The sequence below is a fragment of the Mya arenaria genome, chromosome 1 (genome assembly GCF_026914265.1).
Source record: "Mya arenaria isolate MELC-2E11 chromosome 1, ASM2691426v1".
In the NCBI taxonomy this organism is placed as follows: Eukaryota; Metazoa; Mollusca; class Bivalvia; order Myida; family Myidae; genus Mya; species Mya arenaria.
In genome coordinates, this window is record NC_069122.1 from 10,602,888 (window position 1) to 10,617,326 (window position 14,439).

Here is a 14,439-nt window from a genome sequence, read left to right on the forward strand (position 1 = left end):
GCCACTTCATATAACTGCCTTCCATCGGATGTTTTGCTTGGACCAGAAACAATGCTCGCACGTCTTAAAAAAAATCTAGTGTCCAATCGCTTGGAAGTTTTATGTCGATGTTAGATCGCCATCTAACGAGAAAGAAAGTTGTTTTTTTGCGACACAATGCTGAATAATAAAGCAGATGTTTGTTTATGAAGTACCATCACCATGACTTGACTAAGTGTTTTATACTACCTTAATGATAACAAAACAATATATTGAGTATTGAGGTTGAAATATAGAATTCAAATGCACCTTTCACCGATTTTCAAATGGCATTTACAAATAAACATTATAAGAACGTGTTAAATCCTGAATGCTTCTTATCAACAGACATGCCTTTTTCTTTAAATTTTCGTTGCCTAAGCCACGACCTGTTGGTTGAGTAAGGAAGGCATACGCATATTGTTGGGGAGATACGATTATATCCGTTTTGTTAAATCATCAATATATGGCAATTTTCATATCTAACTGATGTCAGAGTAAAATAACAATAATGCAATGAACACTGCAATGAGGGACGAGCATAGCAGTAAATAATCAAATATATACCCTGTTAAGAGACACAATGTAAGGGCCGAAACAAAATTATTTGAATCATGGACAACCAGACTCAGTCTCTGTAAAACTGACAAGGGTAACAACATAACATGTGAATACGGATCAAAATGTAAAGGCCTCATCACGGAACCCATAAAACTGCTGTGGACATTGTGTATGCGTACACATATGTTTTAAGTAAGGACACCACGCGTGCTTTGACCAGCCCAATTGCGTTCATATCCCCGATAAAGACATCAACCCTGCAATTCATTCCTTATATTTACACCAATAGTTCATTATTTAATTCAAGAATTGTTAAAAAAAATACTTTAATTCATTTAAATACTTTTCAGTAATCCTTTCTTACCCATTCTGTAAATAGAACGACCCGACTGTAACCGGAAAAGTTTTTTCAAATGACGTCACAATAACGCGGGAAAAGATCAACCACTTGAAATCACTTTTAAACGTAGAATTGAAACACTTATGGCAGCAATACATTAAAATATAATAAATTAACACTTTCTAAAATGTTGATTTATATCTTACGGGACCTGCTGACACAATACAAACAATAACAAGATCAATAGTTTGCATGTATATTGTTATGCGATGAATGGCGATCCGAACATATCCGAAGAAGTTGCGTTCATCGATTGATAAATGCAATTGCCGAAAGGCAGTTCATTTAAGGAATGGAATAAATATACATTTTTGCGGTTTCTAACTCACTGTATCCCTCCGAAAAGATGTACATAGTTCTAAACAGCCTTACCAGTTCAGTACGGTGGAAAATGTCAATGGGAGATAATAAGTATCTTCCATCACCGGGAGTGTAAGGTAAACCTCGTTTCCGCATGATGCTAAAGTAGACCACAGTATATATTTTAGTATCACCAATCATTTAATATTTTCTGCTATTAAATTCATGGTTACAATCTTGTTATCAGTGGATAATATTTACATGAATGCATTATTTAGTAAGTAGTTTAAGGTTTATCAGTCAAAATGTATGTATGTTATACATGTACAGTATATGTATTGATTTTGAATACGAGTGTCACTTTAAGGGCGGGCATTGGGCCATCTTATCAACTGACGTATCGTTTCAAAACAGATAAATTGCAATTGCATCTTAGTGCCATTGTTTCGGTTATCTTGCAATGTGTTTGTCTGAATTGATTTTTAACGATGGTTTAAGCTATAAACCATGTCAAGCAAGTAAATATATAAACTAGCCATCTATTACTTATCTGCAGGTTAAGATTAAGATCCTTCCCTAAAACGGGCTCCTGGCCCCGACACTCGAAATATCTTAATCGTAACCATGTTTAACTGCCATATTAAATTTAGCAAAGATTTTTAATTAAACTTCTTTTATAAACCAAAACAATGTTTGTTTTGATCATTTTCAAGATATGTCCTTTTAAAAACGTCTCGAAATTTAAACAAAATATATTGAGCTTAGAATGATCCTGTCATAAAGGGCTTAAGATAGTTCGGGAACTTGAGACCAGCTTAAAATTGTTTTGGTTTTAATAGCAAAACAATGAATACAATTATTGCAAGGATGTATGTAAAACTCCTCTGAAGATAAAATACAAAATAAGGTCAAATCTGTACATGTACCTTCATAAGATAACCGAAAAAAAATGATGAAACATTAAATCTCCCTTCAGATACACAAAAAATGGAACGTATTTTGGACAAATCAAATCACGAGTATATTGTGAGTTATATGTTTTAACAAGCATTTTCAGTGAAAAGATATCCCCCGCCAACGATGGCTTGTTTGTGCTTGATGGCTTGTTTGTGCTTGAAGGTTAAAAAAAATCTCAGAAAGAATAAGATAAGCACATTGGTTTTACTGAGAAACGGCTGCAAACAATGATTTTTTAATAAATCAAGGGCAATAACTCTACGGAAAATTGACCAATCCAAAAGAAAAATAGACAGATATCATCACAGTATGTTGGTTCTTACTTATTCCAAGTGTCATGAAATTCTACCAGCTAGTTGCATAGAAAAGGCTGCAAACATGGATCTTTTAATAAATCAAGGGCAAATAACTCATATAGAAATTACACAATCCAAAATATAAATAAACAGGCATCATCGCAGTATGTTGGTTTATATTTATTTCAAGTTTCAAGAATTTCTACCAACTAGTTACTGAGAAATGGCTGTAAATGAGTTTTTTTTTCAAAAAATCAAGGGCAATAACTCCAAGTACAATTGACCAATCCAAAAAAAAATGAGCAGACATCATCCCAGTATAGAAATTCATATTTATTTTAAGTTTCATAAAATTCTGCCAGCTAGTGACTGAGAAATGGCTGTGAATGTGCATTTTTCAAAAAATCAAGGGCAATTACTCTAAGGACAATTAACCAATCAATTCTTTTTTGGACGGGCATCATTCCAGTATAGTGGTTCATATTTATTTTAAGTTTCATGAAATAATACCGGCTAGTTACTGAGAAAACGCAGGTGACGGACGGACGGACGGAAGGAAGGACGGACGGACGGAAGAAAAGACGGACGGACGGACGGAAGGACGGACGGACGGACGGACAACGCCATTTCAATATCCCCCTCCCTATTTCATAGGCGGGGGATAAAAATATGACGTACATGTCAACACAAGGAAAACTACCACAACATGTTTAGCCGGAATGTATACATGAATATTCACTTCTTCACATCGTGAAGTTCAAGCTGATATAGCTTATCAGCGAGACCAGGATAAAACACAACCGGTCGAAAGTGCAGCGGCATGTCGGTGAAGAGAGGGAAGTGAATATGTACTGTATTCTGTGAAAAAATGGAACCCTTTCAATACAGGAACGACTACTAGTATTTAAATTTGACTTAATCATGTTATACATTCCTACTGAACTACAGAAACAGGCTGTTTAACATATGTTTTTAGATTTAAACATGGAGAGAAAGAGGCCAATATTTGAGCTGAAAAAACAATGGGAGGAGAACAAGGACCTAAAAGCTGTTATTGTTGACATGTCAAAAGATGGCAGTCCAGATCAAGGTAAATCATACATTTCATAAGAATGTTATAGTATTGTTTTAATTTGCTTTATCTCAAACATGGAATTAAATAAGCTGGAATATGCCCGACTGCCAATTTAATTATTAAGTCAAGGAAAACAAGTAGGAATTTTCTTTATGTTGGCACACATGTCTTTTTAGTTGTTAGCACGCTTAAGCGGGCCTCTAATTAACCCACCTAATAAGGCTTATTAGTGTTTATTTTCTTCTATAGCTTTTTAAACGATTAAATTAGAATTGGTTTGGCGATCCCATTCGTTAGACTTGACCGGAAATAGATACTCTTCTTGGAGGTTTGAGTGCACTAAAGTAAAGAACTTAGATATAAATGAAATAGGATTCATCTACCAGTAGTTTGCCTAGCTCAGCGGGGTCATATTGCGAATAATTTCTGAGTACCCTTGGCTATGTATGACCCAACTCAACTTATTTGCGATTACAGACCGTGGTCCTTGAACGATATAATGCAACATATGATTCTGTGGGTACATAGTTATTAGTATAAGCACAAAACTATACCATATGTTCAACTAGTATTATACCATATCAATAATGACTGACGGGTCATCTTATCTACGGGCGTAAGATGAGGAATTTCAATTGAAGACTAACTGAGGTTCAAAAAATAAAAAGAATACAGACGCATATTGTTTTATTTTAAAAATATCTCTTTACTAGAATTCGATCGCACAATACGCTTAGTAATACGATAAACCCTTATGGTTTACATTTACGGTATGCATGGTTCCGATTTATGATTTATTCTTACACTTATTAATTGCAAATTTCCTCTGAAAGATTCCAGGAACGCAAAAACGTTACGCCCACATGTCTTTTAAACGTGATAGAAATGTAACTGTTTGAACAGCGGCAGTGGGGTCACCGAGTTCTGATATACACGTTATCCCAATTAATCGATCACAAGCGTATAGGCCTTTCTCAATATTTAGGCATGCTTTACATTCAATTCTCAGCACGAGTCTAAGATGGGTCAGATGTAAACATTGGTCACTGATATCAATGGCTACTGTACCAGAAAAGTTATTTCCATCGGACTATGAAAGCAATTGACAGAATATGCGTCAACTCAGGAAACGCAATAGGAGAGTCAAGATAGGAACTTAACTGTCATATGTACGTCGTATACTAGAGATCCAAATATATTATGATTTTCAAGGGTGGTGAATGTTTTCTTGTGGTCCTTTGACATTGTTCAACACGCATTTTTTGTGACGTGTACTTGATACAGAACTATTTTTATAGAGATATGCAAACTGCTAGGTGTTTGATGCAACATTTTCAATAATTTGCAGCAATAAACCCAGATCTTGAAGATGATGTTAAGCGATGGTTAATCACCGGGCTAGCCTTGCATAATGTCATTTCACCTGCCCTCAGACCGTTCGTGGAACATATTGCACTGAAGGAATACGCGAAGTACCAGGCGTCAGACAATATACATGCACAGACGTTTTTGAACTATCTCAAGGATTACCCGCCAACAAAGAAGAAACTCAACTACGAGAATATCAACAACAATGTTCAGCACAGAAAGGGTACGTCTTGCGAAAAAACAGGATTTTCTCCTTATCGTGTAAACCTGTACGCTAATAGTCTTAGTAATTGAAAACAACTTTAACTTAAAAGCATATCAGATTTTACGCAGGAAAATAATTCCGTTCCGCTTACCTAACATGTATACTTTTACGTATATGTATATTATATGTATATTTACGTTTAAAAAATTTCAGATTTTAAGAAATACGACTTTCAAGTGCAACATGCAGCGGATTTTTCAAAGTTATTTCTACAGACACATTTAGCGCATTACAGTGGATTTGATGACTCATGCGACTCGAGCGCCTTGCTCGCCATTATTGGAAACATGGACGGATTTTCAACAATCTTTAAGAAAGCGGCAGATGAGGTTTTTTTATTTCCATATTAAATGTATAAATGTGCATGTTTGCATAGCCCTGCACATCAAACAAACAACTACCAATCCTGTCGATCCCTGACATACGGATACCGATATCTCTAGGCAAACAATCGACTTGTTATCATACGATTAAGGTATAGCCGAGCGTCATATTAATCAGGTTTCAACATGAATGGCCCGTATGGAGACATAAAAGCACTCTCTGTTTCTCAATTACTAGTGTTTGAAAATGAATCGAGATAACACACGTTCTATTGTATCATATATGGTCTCAATGACTGTGTCAAAACGGATGTAAGATATCAAAATGGCTTTCAAAAAATATAGTTGAGAATATGCAAGTTAAAGAAATGCGAACTACTCATAACATCGTGTTAACATCCAAAAATAATAAAATCATTTTTCCTTCAACAGAAAATAAGACAATATTTCGAGTCCATTCACAACGTCACACAAACAAAACTAATACTTAACATCGTGCTTATTCAAAAACAAAACAAATAGTTTGATTCATTGTCCGACCATTTTAGTTTTAGTTCAAGTTATTATTATGATACACGTATTCCTTATGTTATATCTTGAAAGTCTTTTTCAGCTCCGGAAAGACGTACGAAACCCTTGGGCACATGCAAACTTTGATGAGTGGGACGTTTTGAAGTACCAAAGTGCTTTTCAGATCATGCATAAAGTGGTAAAGAATATGCAACTCTCTGTGGCAGAGACAGCTAAAGTGGTAGCCGATTTGACATTATGGGAAACGAACGGTTGGTCTATAATTTCATCATACATCCAATGTCAGTGAGGGGTTTCTAAAACAAGAGCGCCATGATGGCCCTAAATCGCAGTAAAAGAGTTTAACCTTTGTAATCAATATAGCTTGGTATTTGTTCTCAAAGAATATTGAAAATCATACTGGTCAGATATGTTGCCTATTTAATCACTGACAGGACTTGGTGATTGACTGCACACTGACAGGATTTTGTTCAGTTGCCTGCACACTGATACGACTTGATGATTGACTGCACACTGACAGAATTTGATTCTCATACCTGCACACTGCCAGGACTTTGTTCAGTTGCCTGCACACTGACAGGACTTGATAATTGACTGCACACTGACAGCACTTGGTACAGATACCTGCACACTGACAGGACTTTGTTCAGTTGCCTGCACACTCACAGGACTTTGTTCAATTGCCTGCACACTGAGAGGACTTCGTTCAATTGCCTGCACACTGACAAAACTATGTTAAATTGCTTGCACACTGAAAGAACTTTTAGTACAGATACACAAACAACAAACAGTGCACCATCCAATAAAATCAATAAACTGCCTTAAGCTCTAAAAATCAAATATCAGAACACATTCAGCGCCATCCACTAATATTATCGCTTCTTCCATCGTCAACATCGCCTTCCTTCACATGATCAAAATCAAATTTGTCTTTACAAACATCAATCATTATTCACTATCAACACAGAAAATAAGATTGTAGCTTAGAATATGGAACAGTCTGATTATTAAAGTTATCGTATAGTAAAAATGAAATTTCCTTTGAAGAATAAAGTGAATAAGAATTATTTGAATCTATGAATCTAAAAAAAGAACAATAAATACCAAAGAAGTGACTATGTTGAAGACTTTATAAAATTTGAAATATATTCCTTCGTTACTAAAAATAGAAAGTAGTGATATCTCTAACAAAAAGGCAGACCATGTCGCAGGACTTGCTGCCCTTGCTTCAAGAGTAAACTTTACATAACCTTTCAGATTTTAACATTTTGTTGTTATTGTTGTTGTTGTTGTTGTTAATGATCAATCATGACCTCTTGTTGTATTTGTGTAGAGGGTCACCCAAGGAAGCTTTCTGTAAAGTTTAATTGAATCTGGACTGGTAGTTTTAGAGGAGATGTTTTTAAAGCAAAATAGGAAGCTGGCCATTTTGTTGATGTTGCTGTTGTTGTTATTGTTTATCAATCATTACCCCTTGTTGTATTTTTGTAGAGGGTCACCAAAGGAATCTTCCTGTAAAGTTTCATTGAATTCGGAGCAGTTGTTTCAGGGGAGTTGGTTTTTTTAAAGCAAAACAGGAAGTCAGCCATTTTGTTGTTGTAGCTTTTGTTGTTGTTGTTGTTGTTGTTGATCAATCGTGACCCCTTGTTGTATTTTTGTAGAGGGTCACCCAAGGTGGCTTTCTGTAAAGTTTCATTGAATTTGGATCGGTAGTTTCAGAGAAGATGTTTTTTAAAGCAAAACAGGAAGTCGGCCATTTTGTTGTTGTTGATCAATCGTGACCCCTTGTTGTATTTTTGTAGATGGTCACACAAGGAAGCTTCATGTGAAGTTCCATTGAATTTGGCTAGGTAGTTTCAGAGGAGAAGTTTTTTAAGCAATTGTTGACGGACGGACTGACTGACTGACGGACGGACGGACGGACGGACGGACTGACGGACGCCGGACAAAGACCGATCACAATAGCTCACCTTGAGCACTTTGTGTTTTGGTGAGCTAAAAATTGAAGCCTTGTTTGTCCCCATTCTTACTGTCTAAACTTTAACCTTTTTTCCAAATGTAAACAACATAATCCTAATTTCATGTTAAACCCATTTATTTTATTAAAATTCATTTTCCATTAAAAGTGGATAGAACGCAACCGTTTTGTATGGCAGAGTTGTCGTATTTTTAAAGAAACTAACTTCATCACATTCACTTTCTAAAGGATTCTTTTCTTTTTCTAGGCAAAATTGGAATACCAAAATAGTCAAAATTACTCTTTTTTTCAATCAAAAAGCCTGTCTCGGTTTGATTGAGACTGTTTATCGACTGACAACGTTTACTGACATTTATGAAAAGTGCAACACTGTCAACGTCCTCTTACGCTGGCTTAAACGGTATATTTTTAAGAATCAATCAAATATATTCAATAAACCAGAAGGAAGGGAGATCAATCACATTGCTACACAATCTAAATTCAACTCGTCCTTACTTCATTTCACATAGAAGGTTATCTTAACACAAATTAACATTGTTTTATTACAGGAATTCATTTCCTGTCTGGGACAACACTTGGGATAGATATTTTGACATGTTTCAACGAAAAGACGAAAGCTCTTGCTAAATACATCATCGGATTGGAGACAATGACTTATGAAAACTGTGAAGCTTGCAGTAATGCCCTCGATAAAATAACAGTCAGACTGGATAATACATTTCGTTCACTGGAATCAAATCAAAAGGCACTTCTGAAAAAGACCAGTTTCCTTGCTGCAAAAGTAGAACATAATTCAGAAAATATTGCTGAATTGCGTTCCGAAATAAACGAAACAACAGAACGCGTTGCTTGCACAGAGATTAAATTGTCCGATGCAACAGAAAACATACAAACTGTAAAGGATGACCTTGAAACGTTGAAAGATAAGGTGTTTACAAATAAACTTCGTGTTGGTGATACAGGAAAAAAAGAGACAGACACAACAAAAGGAATCACGCCATTTTTCAATGTTCCAAATCGACTATATGATTTTACAGGTCGAGCCGCTGAAAAAGAGACTCTTGCTAGACGTTTTCAGTCTAAAGGTGCCGTCTCTTGTATGCAAATTATATGCGGTCTTGGGGGAACAGGAAAAACATCTTTGGCAGTTGAATACGCATGGGAATATGCCAACTACTACCAAAAACATGTTTTCTCCATCAACGCAGAATGCGAGGAAACCTTTTGCAATGCGATCCAATGTTTAGCTTTTGATATAGAAACAGTTGGGAAAAATGTAAAGGAAACCTTGTACAAAACGACAAAATGGCTAACATCGTTGAAACATAGATGGTTACTCCTCATTGATAATATGGATACCGATGATATAAGTGGTGTTTTAAAAGAGTTTCTATTTGATGCCCGCATTCGCAATTCAAACGCACACATCATAATAACGTCTCGCCGTAATGCTGACGATGCTGAGGAAACATTTCAAGTTGAAAAGGACGACTGCTTATCTCTTGACGTGTTCACGCAAGAAGAAAGCATTCTCCTTTTGGAAAAACGAACCGCGCTGAACGTTGATGACGACGCGGAATCAGTCATTGGGATCGTGAATGAATTAGGTCGACATCCATTGGCACTGAAGCAAGCAGCGATTTATATAAGAGGTCTAAAAAAACATGGGTGTTCATATCGAACGTACTTTGAAAAACTTAAACATAAACGTTTGAATGTTTTAAAGAGGCTTGAAGGTACTAAGCAAGATTATCGTTTGGCTGTGCAGACAACATGGGAGATAAACTTTGAATACATTGCAAATCACTCTGATGAATTTGGATTGAAAGAAACGACAATGAAATTTCTTTGGGCGTCATCATTTTTACACGGCGATGATATTCCGAAAGAGCTGATTGATGTCCTCATGTCATCAAAAGGAGATCCTAATAGCACAGAAGATGCAGAATATGATATTGATGCAATGCAAATTATGGAAACACTGTCAAGGTTTTCTCTTTTTCAAACACAGAAAAGTGAAAACGGTTTGTCTGTGCATCGTCTGGTTCAAGATATTGTTCGCGAAAAGCTAAAACGAGATAATGAGGAAGAAAATATTGTTATATTTACAGCAAACATCGTCTGTAAAGCTTTTGAAAAATGTGCAAAGCCTGTGGAAGTTTTGCAGCAATGTTCCGAAACAGAAACGCTCAAAAGAGGCACTCTTCATCTTTGGCATAGATTAGCCAATCATGCAAATGAGGTGAAGAGGCATATTCTAAACATATTTAGAAACAATGAACAATTCAAAAACGTTGTATTCAGGGAGGAGACGGCGATACTTTTACACAACAGCGCTGTGTATCATAGTCTTTATCAAAGACATAACGAGGCATTAGCTGACCAAGACCTAATGGTGAAGATAATTTCATCTTCTACTGACATATCAATCGATGTATGCCGAAAACTTTCTTCGATACGAATTCCACTTATGCCGAAAGACAAAAATAAGATCGAAAATGCGATCGCGACGGGATTAGATGTGTCACTTGAATGCAAGACGGGACTAAGCGAAGCAGACAGTACGAAATTAAATGATATAGGAAACGATGCGTTCAAAAAAGGTCAACATCACGATGCTATTCGAATATATTCGGAGGTAATACGTGGTTCAATGGATGATGAGCAAGTCACACGAGCGTATGCAAACAGGAGTGCCGCCAACCTTAATATCATGGACTTCCATAAAGCTTTAGACGATGCCAATGCATGCATCGAAAGAGACAGAAAATACTGGAAAGCATATTGCAGGAAGGCATTAGCAATTTCAAACCTCATCAAACTGAAACAAATTCCTGCAGAATTCGAATCAATTGGTTTAGCTGCGGCTGCAAGTGCTGGAGTTTTGAATCAAGGCTGTTTGAATTTACAAGCAATGAGAATAGAATATCCAGTGATACGATACAAAGTCATTGAAAATTTAAACATGCTGGGGGAAGAAATGGCCTCGTTGGAGAATATGTCGTTCACAACACTGCTTCTCAAGACAGGAATCTACAACTTTGGAAAACATTTTCCAACAAAAAGCGTACAGATAATAGGAATTGAGCAAGATGTAAAACTAACTTCACCTTTTACAATTCCCTTGTTTTGGCCAGCTGGTACCTCATTTAAATCATTCGGTTACATCAAGCCAGCAAGCATTTACGTGCATTTCGAAAATGTCGAATTCGGATCCGAAAGTGCTGAAGTATGTGTTGGTCAGTTAGTTACGGCAACATTTGTGAGTTGTAGATTTTCGAACGGCGTTAAGGCGTGTGAAGCATTTCCAAACTGTGATGGTAAAGTCGGTTGTAGAAACACTAATAAAACAGAATGTGTGTATATGTTTAAACTCAATGAGGTTGATATAGTCTCTTCGGGTAAGTCAGGATCACCTGGAATTGTAGTTATGAATGGTGGCAAAACCATACTTCAAAAATGTACGATAAACAGATGTGGAGGTGGTGGTACGCTTTGTGATGGAATAGATTCATTTATGAAGATTGAAAACTGTACAATTGAAAATAACCGTCAAGCTGGAATTGAGTCGAGAAACGGAGGGAAAGTCGAGGTTGACAAATGTATAATACGCGGCAACCAGCTTCATGGTGTAGCGATCGGTCCGAAAGCAATCGGTGAAATACGAAATTCAGACATTCGTAACAATGGATCTGAAGGCATTTGGTTGGGAGGAGCAGAAGAATATGTGGACAAACTCCGTCTCATTGCCACAACGAATTCGGAAAATGGGTCAAGTGCAAAGATAACGGGAAATTCGATACACAGTAATGGACAGTCAGGCATATCTTTGAGCGGCGGTTCATATTTGATCGAAAGTAATAGAATTTCAAATAATTGGATGTGGGGAATACTACTCCAAACACGATCTAGTGCATTTATCACAAAAAACGACGTTTTCGGAAATAAATGTGGCGGCGTTTACATAGGAGTCAACTTTTCGGCAGTTGTAACATTAGATGGAAACACAATTCGAGATCATAGCGGACCAAGTTTACGTGCATTACGTCATGATTTCGAAAACATACATCTAAACACGAAAGCGAACTCAAAAACCGTCAAACAGCTTAAATCAGAAGGTATGATAGATGACGAGTCAACGAAATTTTCTAACCCGCCAATTTTGACGTCTAGAAACGTTATGAGGGACAACGATACGGGATGTCAGAACCCACAAGAAGTCTTCAAAGAGGCAGGTTCTTGTTCTTATTGCCAAATTACAAATGTGCCATTAAAACAATGCAGCAGTTGTAAGAAAATAGCATACTGTGGTAGAGAATGTCAATCAGCGCACTGGAAAAAACATAAACCCATTTGTCAAATTATTGTCAAAAATTACACAGTGCGTATCACAATGAAGGACACAGAAGATACTAAAGATGTTCATGGATGGAACAGATATTCAAAACAGGAGATGTTGCGCCTTCGATACGATTCACATTTACCGGGTATCGGGGAGGGTCGTTCCCCGGATAGAAATTCAACTAAACGATTTATTGTGAAGATACAGTCAGGGAGAGAATACAAAGCGTATGACCCTAAAACCAAGCTCATGCTTTACGATCAAAGCGTTTCGTTGGATATTCTGGTTCGAGATTCAAAACTGTATCATTTAGTAAATGAATGCGGTGTTCTTGCTGCAACACAATTTACAACGAAGAAGATATTCTGTTGGGCATCGTTCCAAGACCAGGGGGGAATTCTGTGCATTGACACAAGTGAATTACCTCCGTGGCAGACCTGGTAAATTATGGTTTGGGTCTGAGGTCGTGATAAACGTCACGAACAATACATGCAATTTCACAAAGAGCACAATTACAGGTATTTTTGTTTAAATGAGTAAAACAAAGTCATTATTTAACCTACCGGGTAATAATTATCAGTCGGTTACCGACGGAAACAATCGATAAAAAAGATTTCAATATAAAACATTTACAGGTTTGTTTAAAAAACATTGTATAAACGAACATACTTATCATAATGTTCTGTATGCGTGAATATCATATACCAGTGAACAATGAATATTTGATGTATCAAACTATCTGCTGGAGGATTTTGTAATCAGAAAAGAGTTTTTGTCAAGCAATTAAATCATTTCGGCATAAACGTTTCATCGAGTTCGCCGTTGTTTCACACCTGAACTGTATAATAGAACTAAAAGTTGCACTGTATGATATAAAAGGTCATTTGATTTATTATATGTAATATGTCATTATACGATTGAATTTGTATTTGTCATTGAATAAGCATTTGAGCTATACCGCTGTACATATAATGTATATTGTTACTAGTATATCACTGTTTCATGTAAAAAAATGACCAACGCTTGTACTATATCGCTACACAATTTATATTGTAAGTTGCATTTTAGGCCGGAGGCCTTTCGCTGCAATTAAACTATGTTATTTGTTGATTCCATGATCCAACTGCTGGGTCTGTGTCAGTGTTTACAGGCCATTGAGTGGGATTGTTATTCTTAGTAACAATCGACAAATTCTGAACAAGAAACAGTTTTAAATAAATGCTACTACAGTTGAAGCTTATTTATTAAAACTGATTAGTTAGATCTAGATCTACTGATTTCGGTGTGATTTTAGTGTAAAACTATATACAGTTTTATTCCATTAAACTTCAAAACTTGTAGGCAATGGACGACGTAAGTGTTTTTTGTTTTATGTCGTTCTATCAACCGAGGTCCAGATGAATTATTGCTCATATTGTTTTTGCTTTATAATTCAAAGGTATCTTTGTGGTAAGAAATAAAAGAAAAATATAGTGTCCGAATTTTAAACTGCAAATATTTCTTTATATCAGAAAAAAAGAAACAATGGTTCTATTTGTTTCAAAAATTATGTTATTGTACTCTGTTATTTTCAGAGCACTTGAAAATTCTTCATGTATGTAGTGTTGTACCTTCATGTTAAACATTTCCTCACTGTACACCAGAAATGAAGAAATAAAAGAAGATATATATAGCTTAATCATTTATTTCATTTTTAAAGAGACTCGCTCAATCATTTTTTTCATTTTTAAAGAGACTCGCTCATGTTTTGGGACCAAAAATGAGTTATCAAGGTAGTGCATCTCAAGCACTTAATGTATCCTTATTTTACTCTATGATATCGAAATAGGGACGTATCTTCTATATCAACTACGTCACTACAAATACAATTAAGTTCATTATGTGCAATATATTCTAATACTTTGCCTACCAAGTTTGTTGTCCCTCGGCCTTAGCGTTAGCAAGTTATTGATCGGGAACGGACGGGCAACCAGATAACTATATATGCTGCCCTGCGAGAGCAGAAATAGGAAATATACCATGTAA

At 36.2% G+C, this 14,439-nt stretch overlaps 1 protein-coding gene across 1 annotated transcript; it reads left to right on the forward strand.

Annotated features, from left to right (window-relative positions):
• The first annotated feature begins 3,373 nt into the window (after positions 1-3,373).
• Positions 3,374-13,919, forward strand: LOC128220465 (uncharacterized). The gene is made up of 5 exons (XM_052928910.1): positions 3,374-3,622; positions 4,956-5,198; positions 5,394-5,569; positions 6,177-6,345; positions 8,621-13,919. The coding sequence occupies exons 1-5, from the start codon at positions 3,499-3,501 to the stop codon at positions 12,856-12,858; spliced, it is 4,950 nt and encodes a 1,649-aa protein (XP_052784870.1). The 5' UTR covers positions 3,374-3,498; the 3' UTR covers positions 12,859-13,919.
• Positions 13,920-14,439: the final 520 nt, after the last annotated feature.

What these genes read in the sequence shown, in the direction of transcription:
- LOC128220465 (XM_052928910.1), top strand. Translation starts at nt 3,499, where the DNA reads ATGTTTTTAGATTTAAACATGGAGAGAAAGAGGCCAATATTTGAGCTG. An exon ending in AGATGGCAGTCCAGATCAAG is followed by an intron (nt 3,623 to 4,955) that starts GTAAATCATACA and finishes AATAATTTGCAG; the next exon opens with CAATAAACCCAGATCTTGAA. An exon ending in GACATTATGGGAAACGAACG is followed by an intron (nt 6,346 to 8,620) that starts GTTGGTCTATAA and finishes GTTTTATTACAG; the next exon opens with GAATTCATTTCCTGTCTGGG.